At 31.2% G+C, this 14,205-nt stretch overlaps 1 protein-coding gene across 1 annotated transcript; it reads left to right on the plus strand.

Annotated features, from left to right (window-relative positions):
* The first annotated feature begins 9,935 nt into the window (after positions 1-9,935).
* On the plus strand, positions 9,936-13,615 carry LOC111023754 (Haloacid dehalogenase-like hydrolase (HAD) superfamily protein). The gene is made up of 6 exons (XM_022301235.2): positions 9,936-10,379; positions 11,032-11,160; positions 11,256-11,376; positions 11,485-11,566; positions 12,511-12,664; positions 12,753-13,615. The coding sequence occupies exons 1-6, from the start codon at positions 10,089-10,091 to the stop codon at positions 12,870-12,872; spliced, it is 897 nt and encodes a 298-aa protein (XP_022156927.1). The 5' UTR covers positions 9,936-10,088; the 3' UTR covers positions 12,873-13,615.
* Positions 13,616-14,205: the final 590 nt, after the last annotated feature.

A 14,205-nucleotide genomic window follows, 5' to 3' on the forward strand; every position in this document is an offset into this window, starting at 1 on the left:
TTTTTCAGTGCAGCCTCCAACTTCCAGTCTTCTAAAACTTGAATGATATGTCTTTTAAGTGTTAAATCATGTTCATGTGGTTCAAATTATGCTATTTTAAGAGATAATGATTGAAATATAAATTATATTATTTATCTACTCCCAACTTCTTTTTAATTTTAAACTATATTAAAACGTCATAAGATGTGGGGATTGGGAGGGTTGTTGGTTATTCTTGTCTTGTTCAAATTGTGTTATATTAATTTACTTTTATCTATTATTTTAGAGATCAATTGATACATTAGGTAGGTAATGTATATTATGTCAAAGTTTAAATTTTGTTTTGGTAATATGACCATTATTATAAGTCATTAAGAAACTTAGAGCTGTATGATGCAGTAGGCAACGGGACCTACCCTCTTTTTTTTCTGATTCAAGGGTAGGACAGTGAGTATACTCGTATTAAATGTGGTACTTGATATCATTGGCTATATCTTCTTTAATCTATATATATATATAAAAAGTTATGCTAAGTAAATGTCAAGCAAAGCAATATGCTATAAAATAGGTTATTCTCTCTTTATCGACTATCACAACAAATTTTACTAATAACACTTGAATAATGTTTAATGTATTCACTCAACACCATGGACCCTATCAAGCTATAAAGTCTACCCCCAGTATTTTGTTTGGAAAATTAGGCCCGCTAACAAACTTAGGATTGGCTACCAGGTACGATTTCGCATTTAGGATTGGAATATAATGTTTAGAACAATGGAACTTTTTTTTCTACATTAAGAAATACAAATATTAAGCTAATAAAATATAAATTGTATCTACTAATATCCCAAAATAACACTATTTTTTATTAGAAAGTTGATTTATGTATATTTTGTTGCCTAAACTCTTCTTTTTTTTTCCTTTTTGTATTGAAATACTCTCGGACTAGTAACCAGATGCATGATATCATCCCTCTTTTTTTGCTTCTTTTTTTCTATTATTATTGTTATTCTTTCATTAATTTCTGATATACGTAAATATTACATATCATTAAGATGAAAAATATTTTTAGTCTCTAAAATTTAAAAAATTGTTCCATCCGCTTCACAAATGTTGTATTTTAAAGATACTCAAAGATGATGTTGTACTTCTTTTTAAATTAAATTTTGAACAATATTTAGTTACTACCTATTTACCATCATTAAAAAATGACAGCTATTTATTAAAAAAAATATATATTTTTCTATATCTTATTTTATGCCTTATCTCTTTTAGCTCTCACCTTTTTAATGATGTTAAGCACGAGATATTTATTAACTAGTAAGAACCTAAACATTATTCTTAAATTTAAGGTCAAAATACTATTTTAGTAAATTGTACTTTCAAAATGTTCATTTTGGTTTATATACTTTAAACTTTAGTTCATTTTAGCTTTTATGAAAAAAAAAAAAAAAACTTTAGTTCATTTTAGCCAATGTAATTTTAAAATGTTCATTTTGGTCCTTATATTTTTAAAAATATAACCATTTTCGTCTTTATTTGCAAAATTTTGACACAAATTATACATACAGCAGAAACTCTTTAATACAAAATTATGTTTACATTTCAATAAATATATTAAATAGCAGAAACTCTTTAATATAAAATTATGTTTACATTTCAATAAATATATTAAATGTAATGTCGTGTTCAAATTGTGACAGAAAAAATGATATTAAAAATAAAATTGAGGAAATGGCCACTCTTTAAAAGTATAGTAACCAAAACAAATAATTTTGAACGTACATGAACTAAAATAAAACAAAGTAAGTACAATAATCAAAATAAATATTTTGATAGTATGGACTAAAATGAACTAAAGCTAAATTTAACATGTTGCCCAAAAAAAAACATTTATTTTGTTATATAGAGTAGCTTGGGAGGCCCAGCCCAAGTACTTGGGTATCCATAGCCTGCAATCTACAAAATCACCTACCAAATTTATATAATGAATATTTTTTGGTTTCTTTAAAGTCCCTTCTACCTTTGATTTCATTATATTGATGCAGTTTTTTGTCGAGTTTCAAAGTTCGGTCACGTGTTAATCGGGACGAGTTGTCAAGGTGCGAACTCAGGTGACAAAAAAACCTATCCAAGGAACAAAACACTTCGACGTCCAAGTTAGAGTGAGCTTGAGCTGTACTAGGTCGTTCTCAGACATAATTGCGTACCTCATCAATGGGGTGGAGCGTTCATTTTATAGGCAGACAGGGGAGACGAAACCATTGGAGCCGTTCCGACCAACAGTTACAACTATCAGATCCCATGTCGGTGGTCGGACCTGAGGTGAAATTCCTCTGGTCGGCTAATATCATTCTCGACATGGATCAGATCAACGAATACAGAGAGTCCGTTTTTTATACCTTATGATGACTTCGAACTGAGTTAGTGTGTACACATGCCGATTCTGAATTTTGACCACTAGCACATTACAAAACATAATTTAATTCTTTAGTAAGAAATTTTGTGTAATAAATTAAGAGGCTATCATTTTTCTCAATAAATATGTAAATTATTACCTTTCACAATTTTGAATATTACATCATAAATGCAGTGTACAAAATTCAAATTTCAAAGTGAACAAATATTAATGTCTAACTATATAAAAATAAGATATTTAACTAGTTAAATTATGGTGTTTGGTAAATTTTGTTTAATATTTTTTAAAAAGTTTTTTTTTGACGTGGTTTTTAACATACTTAAAAAGAACAAAATATATAATTTATAAATATGTGCAACTTGAATAATGACAACATATTGATTAAATAGTTAAAAGTATAAAACATGAAATAAATAAGAGTGAAATTATACTAATATACAAACTTACAAGTCATTAACAAAAAAAGCCGCTCAATTTTATTTTATTTTTTAAAATATCACACTACAGTCATGGAGAGGAGTGAGAACTATACAAAGAAAGAAGCTTTTCCTTTCCAATGACAACATCATCTTCCTGTTGCGAGGGCGTTCTACGAAACCAAACCGCTCCCTCGCCTCATCAAGTACATGTTGCTTTACTGGTAGGCCCACTTAGGTTAGAGGGTAAAAAATTAGACACTTGAAAATTGAAAGTCCATAAAAAAAATAAAGAAAAGATGAAAAATGGATCATATTGATGAGAGTCACTGCCACCACTCAATTAAAGCGTTTCTTTCTAATATTTCATTGATCTTGTATATAAAGAAGTGTACTCGAGTGTGAGAATTGTTTGTTAATGATTTTCCAATGGGTCTAGTGAAGATTAATTCAGATGCAACTTGTGAATGTTGGAGAAATATGCCTAGAAAACTTAAGGAAACACAAAATTAAAAATCCGAACCCAACGTAGTGTTGTTTCCTTAAGACAATTTTGTTCCCTCTACACTGCTCAAGGTTTCATGAATAATTGTCCCTCAAGATAGGACGAATATACCAACCTGTGAATGCAGCACTTCACACACATGACTCAACAAACTCACAGTACTCATATAGAAGAAAAAAATAGAATTTTGAGGGATTAGTTTTCCTGTCTTACAAAACTGAGAAGAACCACGTATTTATAGACTAATCTTTTCATGTAAAGTTATGTCTTTTAATAAAAGGACATAATCTTTACAAAATACGCACAAGTTCATGAAAAGTTATGATTTTTCAATTTTAACAAAAATAATTTTATTCAATAAATTCCAACAATCCCCCACATGAATAAAATTTATTTTAAAAAATGTGTACGATTACTCATGAAGAATAACTACATCAAGATAAGTAGTCTAAGACTTTGAACTTTCCTTAGTAAAACTATAGAGTTTTACATAGCCGATCAGTAGTTAAAGAACTTTGAACTAACTTTTTAAGAGTAAATCAAGTCTATAATAATTACATAGATATTCTTCGAAATACTAATGGTTCTCATGTTTGTATTCATTTTGGTACTGAATACCGCATGGTTTCATGAGTGTTTTTAGAGAATTCGGCCTTGAAAATTCTCATAGAAGTGGCCATTTCACACCCACATAGGTGACTTCTTTAAAGAGTGTCCTGGCAATACTCCACTCTTATAAAAGAGCTAAAGAGTCATTAAAGACATCTCTTAACCTCATTCGTTTCCAGGTTAGCACTAATTTTTATAATAGGAAAGGTTATGAATTTAGTGCTCCTCTGAGTTGTATACATAAATTTGTTTTCCCTTTTGAACCTAGAAATTGGGATCTCCAGGCAGCTAGGTTGGGTTACGATTATGTCAACTTTTATATTATAGGTTTCAAACCCATTCCTATTGAATACAATTTCACTTGCTCTCTTGCCAAAGCTTTCGTAAGCGGATCCGCAATATTATCCTTTAATTTCACTTAATCAATTGATATAATTCCATTAGAGAGCAACTGTCTTATGGTATTATGTCGTCGACTTATATGTCGAGACTTACCATTATAGATTAAAAATTGCACTTGATTTCATATTCCATTGAATATGATAATTCCACGTTTAGATTTTGCATCATTGGTATCAAAAAACTAATTTTTCATCACTTTATCATCAAAGTACAAGTGCAACCCATCATTTTTAATACTTTTTAATATCCGTATGATCGTCACTTCCCAATAATCTTTTCCAAGATTATTTGCAAATCTTCTAAATTTACTCACTGCATGTGCTAAGTCCAATCGCTGCATATGCTAAGTCAAACAATGAGCAATTTGTAAGATCTATTAGACTACCAACTATGCACAATGGTTCAATTGTGAAATACTGTAGCCAATATCTTTTAGATAAATGGAGGTTTACATCAATAACAATCTCTTAGACTTAATTAAGAGAACCTTTTCGCTTTCGCAATGTACCCCCACAATTTCAAATTTTTATATGAAGTTACCTTTCCACAACTTCATAACATAATTATATGCATACTTTAAAGTACACCATTCATAACAAAAATGTACTAATTGCAAAAGCAATTTGGATATTTAACCACATCCAATTCAAGCATTTAATCATGCCGCTAAAGTTAATTTCATATAAAATATGATATTACTGTATATAGTAATTACTCAACATGTAATTACATCCACACTCATTCACAATAATGAAATCATAACTCTCGTGAATTATAGAAACTCATCTCCTTCAACCATACCAGGAGCATCCTCTTTGAGAAACTGTGTCAAACACAAAGTTTTGAGATAGAATAACATCTTTTGTTGTTATCATTTGAACTCATTGTCATTAGACTACTCGGACTTTTACCCTTTGATTTCTACCACCATGTGGTATGGAATTCGAATCGTCAATGATATTTTTGTGAATTCATCACACAAAATACTTTCTCAAAATTTGTTAAACATAATAAACAAATAACACCACCAAACAATTTTATCCCAACGATAATTAACTATAAAGGTGCTATTAAATTATGCAGCATGGAGCATAACGAAACAAAGTAAATTCTACGTAAATAATTGACCATGTAAATAACAAGGTTAATACATACATGTCGAAATACCCAATTTCAACATTGACACAAAAGAATATAATATCAAATCAAGTTTTCTTAACAAAATAAATTAAGAAAATAAGCATCATTGATCATTGAAAAACTTATGAAAACCATCAAGAAAATTGGAACACAATGGCCAATACGGAATCAAAAAATTAGTATCCATAAAACCATAAGGAAAAAATTCCAATATACAAAGATCAGGGCTATGGACTAAACAAAATCCGTCAGAGAGATGCATAAACAAAAAAAACTTATGCAAAATTGTCTTAAGATGGTTGGAGAAATATGCATAGAAATTTTAGTAATGTTGGTAGATTTTCATGAAGCTATGAGCCCTTTGCTGGTGGAAATCATAGCGATTTGGGAGGGGATGCAGCTAGCGTTGAGGTTAAGGCTGAGGAAAGCTTTAGTTGAATTTGACTTCGTGGAAGCCATTAGTTTGATAAATAGGGGTATAAATTGGCAGTGGGAAGTTGCAACGATAGGAGATATCAAAATTTTAGCTGGATACTTTTTAAGATATTTCTTATATGCATGGTTGTAGAGAGTCTAATGGAACTGTTGATCTTACTCGAAAGTCTCTTAAATTGACAAGATCTATTATTGTGGATGCATAATTATTCTCGTTGGCTCTTTACGTTGTAGAAGCATATTATCAAGCTCCCCTAGTCACTAGTCTTAATGCGAAACTTTAGTTTAAAATAAATATATATTTTTTAATTAATACAATTATTAGTTTAAGATTTTAATTGATTTAACGGGCATAGTTTATGGAGATAAATTGATTTTCTAAAATACCAATATACTATTAATAATATTATTTTAGAGAGAAAACGGATACATTTCCAATTCCACCATATTTTGAAGGGTAAACAAGGAAAAAGGTATTCTATAAAAAAATGAAAAAGGCAAAAACAAAAAGCCGTCAATTTGGAAAATTATGGATTCTATTTCTGGTATTCCATTTTGCACAAATGAAAAGAAAAATGAGTTGGCGGCTTTTTAGGTTGAAATTTCAAAGGTAAAAGTATAATAATATTTTGTCTCACATTCACAATTCTTTTTTTTTTTTTTTAATTTTAAAGTTTGGTTACTACAATTTCAAAAAGTTTATTTTAATATCTATATTTTGGTTAAACTTTCACAAATAATCTAGATAATAATGGTATACTATAAATTAGAACTAAGTAAAAATCACAGTGATTTATTACATCATGTTGGCACTTAAAAGTTATACAATTCAATGTACGATTTTAATCTCCATACTTTCGATTTTAATTTATTTTAATCATGTATTTTTAAAAGGTTTATTTTGGTCTCTGTACGTACTTTCGACCTTTGTTTATTTTGGTCCTCATACTTCCAAAATGATCAAAAGTGACATTTTTTATTTTAACTTATTTATTTTTATTACAATTTTACTTTTTAGCATGAACTAACTAATTTTTTTGAAATATAGTTATAAAATTGTATTAAGATTTCTATTGTGTATAAAATTTTGTAAATAAAAACTAAAATGATCCATTTTAAAATATATAAAAAAGGGTAAAGACTAAATGAATAAAAAAGTCAAAGTAGAAGGACCAAAATAAATGTTTTTAAAACTACATATATCAAAATAGACCAAAAAAAAATTAAAATAGTATTTAAATATAATTATTTATCTCAAATATTTAATTGGTTAACCCAACAACTTTAAAAATAATAAAAAAAAAACTGACCTAATTCTATAATAAATTCCATTAAGTATATTCAACTTCTAAAATATTTGTGAATATGTAAAAAGTGGTTGTAATTATAATTTTCTTAATTAAAATATAATATTAATTGATCAACTTCATAATTTACATAATTAATAATTAACCTTTTTTTTACTCTAGTAACACCATGTGGAGTGAGTATTCAAACCCACGATCTTTTTATCCGTAGATATATCTTAACTAAATATTGCGAAACAATGCTAATAATCATCTCTAGATAGTCTTATTTTAAGAATATTCAACTCTTATTATGCTATATATACGTCGTTTTAAAATGAGAAATGAAAATAGGAATAGTTATCAAATTCTCATGTTTCTCATAAAAAAAAATAAAATACCAGAAATAAAATACCAGAAATAAAAACGTCTCGAAATGAACCCTTAAATATCATATTTATTACTCCAAAATTATCTAAAAATTTCCCAAGAGAATGAAATAGAAACTTTTCCCTTTCGCAAAAAGGAAAAAAAAAAAAGATTTTTCAAGGAAAAGAAATATTTAACGAAACGGTAAAAATTCAATGCTCAAATAGTTAATTCAAGGAATTTTAGTGGTAATATTCAACTATATAATTTTAGAGCAAATTCAATAGTTTCAAATTTTATTTATTGGGCAAATGGAAAATTTTCTATGATTTGTTTTCTAGCCATCTCTATAGACATTTTGTTAAAATTTCCCTTTTTCTTTTTGAGAAATATATCAAATGGCTTTTTCTTTACATTCAAAATATAAAGAGATTACGAGATTACATTCAAAATATTCTTGCCAATGGAATCGTCTTTTGAGAATAATATACTAAAGAGATTACGAGAAAACAAACTTAATTTTTTAAAATATAAAACTAAAAACTACAAATGAGATTTTAGAGATGAATGTTTTGGGCAAATTTAAGCCATCCCATGGCCCAAAAACTACTATTGTAAGATATAAAATCAAATTAAATAATGGCTTTAGTAACCTCTCATTAGTCATTAGGTTGGTAGCAAAAGTAACTTTATAAAGTGTAAAATTACAAAAATGGTATACCTAACCTAAATCATAGAATTTACAAAAATGATTTGATTGAAAACTACTTGTTTTTGTATAAAAATGTCATCTTTTTAAAATTAGAAAAAAAAAACCACTCTTACAAATTTCCTTCTTTATGAAAAGAAACCAATGACCACCCACTAAGACCAACAATTGGCAAATTTGGAATTATTTGCACCCCACATGCTCTATTTTATCACCTCAAATAATAATTATTTATGGTCATAATTATGATCAATTGTTTAATTAACCAAACAAAGTAACTAAATAGACAACTTTGGTTCTACCAAAATCAAATACAAATTTCAAACGAAATTAAAAGGCATAAATCTTTGTTTGTTTGGATAAAAACAAGTGTCATTTTTCATTTTCCAATCCTCACAATATTTTTAATTGGCACCATGTAACATAGTAACATTAATAATTATAAAAATATATACATATTTTCTTTTCTTTACTATTGTTTCAATGATCTTATCCAAAATTACATGTTGGGATGAAAATATCAATATCAATGGACAATGATCTTTTTAATTATATAGTCAAAATGTTGAAATCAATGACATAATCAATTGGGTGATGTTCTATTTTATTTTATCTCCCATGTGTTGGCTGGAATGTAACTTGATTTTTTTTCCTAAATTTTTAATGGCACCAAGTGAATAGTTATTATTCTATAAAACTTTTTATTTAAATAATTGATATATATATATATATATATATATATATATATATATGTTATAATGTGCGTCAAATATAATGATATAAAATTGATGAAACTTCAGAGATAATTACGTAAGCGATCAAGAAAATGATTGAAGGACGACAAAGCTCGAATTTGTATGACCAACGAATGAAAAGATCTGCAAAAGAGAGAAATAGCTTTAACACTCAAATCAGTACTTATCAGATCAAATGTTTGATAGATAATAGTTTTGCATATGTGAGAAATAAGGCAGAGTGCGAGTTTCGCGTCTACAAATGCAACAAAGGTCGGCCAATCAGGAAATATAGGTCGGCTCGACCTTACTTGTCGAATTATCGAATTTTCGGAGTAATGAGTTTTTTTTTTACATGTTGGGAAAGAGATTTGAACTACAACTTCTTAATTGAAAATATATGTCGATTGAACTATGCTTCTTTACTTTTAGATTTATCTAATCGAATGGATGAAATTAAAAGTCTAGAATAAAATTTATTAATCAACGTACATTGATTAAAACTAGTCGAAACACCTTTCCGATTGGTTTCATCGATTATTTCTTTTTCAATTTCAACTTGAATTCAACCCAACATAAATTAATAATATAATTCATATTACGAAATGTTAAAAAAAATGTATATTACTAAAATAATTGGTTTCAAGTGGTCTCGGAAGTACCGAATCCCACCCTCTGTCATCATCTATAATTACCAATGACATGGTCTTAAAGGAGGACCAGGATTGTCTTTTCTGATTGGCCGATTCTTTCACTTTCCTTCCTTTCAAAAATCCCCTCCTCTCCCCCACTCTCACCCACGCGCGTCCTCCCCACGCTCCCACTTGTCACTACACTCATCTCCTCCACGCGCCCCCAAGGAGCGTGGCCCCACTTTCCTCCTCCACCGCCCCCCTCCGCCGGAGCCATTTTCTATATATATATACACACAGAGGAGAAATTTCGAAGCCGCTTGGTTTTCTTTTTATCCATTAACGAACCATCGGAGCGGCGAAGTTTTTCCGGTGCATTTTACTCGTTGGAGATTCCCAGAGGCGGTTCCGTTCAGCTTCCGTAAGGTGGTTGTTGTTGTTGTTCTGCTGCTTATGGCTGAGTTGACTCAGCCGGAGGTCTACTCGCCGAGGACTCTGCAGGTGTGGAAGACGCTGTTGAACTGGTTGGCTTTCTTCTTCCAGATCTTCGTTCAGATCCTCAGAGCTCTCGGGCATCTTCGTCTTCTTTCTTCTTCTTCTTCTTCAACTGATTCTTCGTCTCCGTCTTTTAAGCCCTTGCCGGTCGTTGAGCTCCCTGACCACGACTTTCTCGCCGCCTCCGCCGTTGATATCGCCTCTGTTGAAGATGATGAAGAGTCCGACGGGCGTGTGGAGAAGCTAACGGTATTCTCATTTTCTCTTGTTGATTTCGCTTGATGAATGTGGGGTTTCCCCCAAAATTTCTCGACTGTTCTTGCAACTGAGGAATGGTTTCTGCTGATTTCATTTGCTTAATTTTGAATTTATTGGGGTCTATGGCAATGATGTTTTGCCTAATTTTTTGAGAGTTTGGGAGTAACATTTAACACGGCGTAGACTTTGGGGAAGGAGGAATGTACATTTTCTTAAATGAAAATAGGGACAGGGAAACTTCAACTTGACTGCCTATGGTTCCACTGTATTGCATGCTGGCGATTCATTCAGTAGATGAAGGAATCTAGCTTTGGAACATTTGAAGTAACTATGTTCTTCCGTCTTAGAACTGCATGTTATGATTTACGATCTGTCTGGAAATGTTCTCCGCTGCTCTGTAAAATTTCTAATGCCAGAAGTTTGTGGAGATGCTGTGTGAAGTTGAGTGGTTTCAAAAATTTCATTTAGTTCCATAAAGGCACTTAGAGGATTGTTGTTTCTTTCTTCTTCCGTTGTTTTTCCCTTTTCTTTCTCTGGGTTGGGGGTGGCATACTTTTTTCCTTCAATTCCACTTTTTCCCTTTCTTTTGTTCCCCTTGTGTATTTCATTTATAGATTATGCATTTGACATTGAGCAATTTCAGATAGTTCTCGACTTGGATGAAACTCTCATATGCGCATATGAGACGTCTAGTTTGCCTGGTGTTATTCGTAGTCAAGCAATAGAAGCTGGACTGAAGTGTTTCGAACTCGAGTGCGTATCTTCAGACAAGGTAATTTCCTTTCCGGTAACCTTGTGTGTAATTTGATTCTCTCTGGGTTTCAGTAAAAGTAAAACTATCTCACTTGTATATGCTGCTACTTGAAGGACTGTGAAGGGAAGCCTAAGGTCAACTATGTTACTGTCTTCGAGCGTCCGGGTTTGCGCGATTTCTTACACCAACTAGGCGGGTTTGCAGATCTTGTGCTCTTCACAGCTGGTCTTGAAGGTCCGTTCTCTTTCCATCCATCATAATTGTCAAGTAAGAATCCTCTACTACCCATCAAAGAAAATAAGAAATGAAATCTGAAGAATGTCATATATGTATATGTCTCAGGGTACGCGAGACCACTTGTTGACAGGATAGATGAAGAAAATCGATTTAGTCTTCGACTTTATAGGCCTTCAACAATTAGCACGTAAGTACTAAGCTTTTTCCCTTTTGTTCTTGTAGTTAGTTACAGCAAATATTTTCTATTTTTACTTCTATCTAGGTGGGTAGAGTGTCAACTTCAAGTCAGCAAAGACACAATACTTACTTATAGAATTACTGAATCCCAAGGGATTGAACCTGCCCTTTCCAAGAACAAGTTTGAATCATTAAGGAGTTTGAGTAAAACTTTGCTTAACTACTGTATTTAGGCCTAAGAAGTTCATAATTTATTAATGGTACAGGCAGTGATCAAGTGTAAAAAAGCTTGTGCAATCACAAATTTTCTTTGGGAGGGACAAAATTTTCCATTCTAAGTTTGTATATATTATATATAGGGGACGCAAATTAAAAGGAAAACTACAAAATCTTTATTATTTTATATACTTTTTTAAATTGCGACAAACTAAGACGGGCAAACCTTTCTTCTTGGCTCTATCCCTGTTAGTTTGGTTAATAGTTAACTTTCACGGTATTAGTTGGAAACTGAGTATAGTATTCTGTTCTCTTGAGATGTTAAAACTTAAAAGCACTGACTTTCAAAGTGTTTTAAAAACCAAAAATGTAAGTATTCTCAACACTCCCTTCACTCGTGGGCTTGGATAATTGCACAAAGAAGTGGAAATAATTATAAATGGGGAGGAAACGATACAAGGGTTCGAACACAAGACCTCTCGTTCTGATACCATGTTAAGGATGAATAAACCACCACTAAATTCAAAAGCTTAAGTTGATTGGTTGGGTAGATTTAATTCATATATATGGATTCTCAACAAATAGCATATATCCGTTGTTGGGGATCGTGTTAATTGTTTCACAGGTAATGTTATAAAGACGTAGGATTTTAAATATTGGATGGATGGAAACCTTACAAGCTTCTACAAAAGTTCAAGCTAAGTTACTTAAATTGTGGTTCTGCTACATAATCTACAGGGAATTCCGAGATCACGTGAAGGATCTCTCCTGCCTGTCAAAGGATCTACGAAGAACAGTCATTGTTGACAACAACCCTTTCAGTTTCTTATTGCAACCTCTGAATGGAATTCCTTGCATTCCATTTTCTGCAGGGCAACCACAAGATTCCCAGGTGAGGAAATTTTCTAAATTAGTACATCTCGACAGTATAACTCAATTATTGACCAATCTTTTTCATGTGGCTTCCTCTCCATATACAGCTTCTAGATGTCATTCTTCCACTTCTAAAGCACCTCGCACTGCAGAACGACGTCAGGCCGGTGCTGTACGAAAGATTCCACATGCCTGAATGGTTTCAGAAGCATGGAATTCCTACCTAAGTTAAACGAAGATTGATCTGTGCAAGAAAAAGGTACATTCTTCTCCTTGCACAGTTCACCACCAGTTACCTTGTTCACGGAGGGTGCAGCACCTTCAATGAATCAGACACTGATTCTTGAACTTTTGTATAGCTTCATGTTCATCATGGATGTGATCCCGAAAGGTTCCATCCAATTGTTTGGAAATCCATATGTAGTGTTATAATTGTGAAGGGAAAAATTGCAAAAACCACCCCTGAATAGAGGTTGTTACATACACATCCTCAAGCTTTTAATTTGATCTATCACTCCTTTACATTTACGAAATTGTCATTATTAAACTCTTAATCATAAAATGTACAAATCGCTCTTGAACCAGGATTGTTACAATTTAATCCAAGTTAGAATTTGGTTCTTAGATTGATGCTGAGCTGACATCTCGATCAAGAAACCAAAAAGTTATTGTAAAAGTTTTAGGGTTGATCGTAACAATTCAATAATGCGAGGGTTTGATTATTACAATAGTTACAGTTTAGCAGTGGTTTGTGCATCTTACCATGTTTAAGGGTTTTAATCGCAACAGGTGTGATTGAAACAATCTCTATAGTTCAGGGGTGGTTTTGCAATTTTCCCGATTGTAAATTTGTAGGAATTCTGAATTTGTCATTCATCTTTGAATTTATTCATGTAATCTTGTTGGTAGGAGTTTTGTGGAACTTATTTATCAATAAATATCAGTGGTTTCCCCCCTTTGGTTGCTTTAACTATTGTTTCACTGAAATATTGTATGCAAGTGCTTATGGAAAGAGCAAATTTAATTGTTTTGAAAAAATTTTTTAGCTATGAAATCAAACTAAATGTATATGTATAGAAACTCCCAAATTATTAGTTTTTATTTGGTGACCACCTACCTCGGATTTAATATCCTATGAGTTACTTTGTCAACCAAATGCAGTAGGATTAGACAGTTGGCCCGTGATTAGTCGATGTGCGCACAAGCTGGTTCGGACACACGGATTTCGAAAAAAAAAATTATTAGTTTTTATTTGCTAGATGAATACAGAAGCAAATAATTTTAGAGAAATTGTTATGACTAAGTTTTTGTTCAATTTTCTTTGGAAATTGAATAAACCACATTGGAATTATAGGGGTTACCACACGACTTTCAATTTATTGCAAAAGCTTGCCAATCTTTAAATGTTATACAAAATTGGCTACCCACTACAAATTTAGAACTAATTTGCACTCACTGACAAATTTGTTTGGTAATGTTTTCATTTATATTTATTATTTTTAAATGAAGAAAAATAGAAATACATTTGATAATTATTTATTATCTTTGTTATTTGTTTTT

Source organism: Momordica charantia (assembly GCF_013281855.1).
Source record: "Momordica charantia cultivar OHB3-1 chromosome 9 unlocalized genomic scaffold, Mcharantia_2.0 BLBB01000009.1, whole genome shotgun sequence".
Lineage (NCBI taxonomy): Eukaryota > Viridiplantae > Streptophyta > Magnoliopsida > Cucurbitales > Cucurbitaceae > Momordica > Momordica charantia.

Bases quoted from the DNA above. Each gene is read 5' to 3' on its own strand.
- LOC111023754 (XM_022301235.2), top strand. From the start codon at position 10,089: ATGGCTGAGTTGACTCAGCCGGAGGTCTACTCGCCGAGGACTCTGCAG. The intron at 10,380-11,031 runs GTATTCTCATTT...GAGCAATTTCAG, and splicing joins GGCGTGTGGAGAAGCTAACG to ATAGTTCTCGACTTGGATGA. The intron at 11,377-11,484 runs GTCCGTTCTCTT...TATATGTCTCAG, and splicing joins CTTCACAGCTGGTCTTGAAG to GGTACGCGAGACCACTTGTT.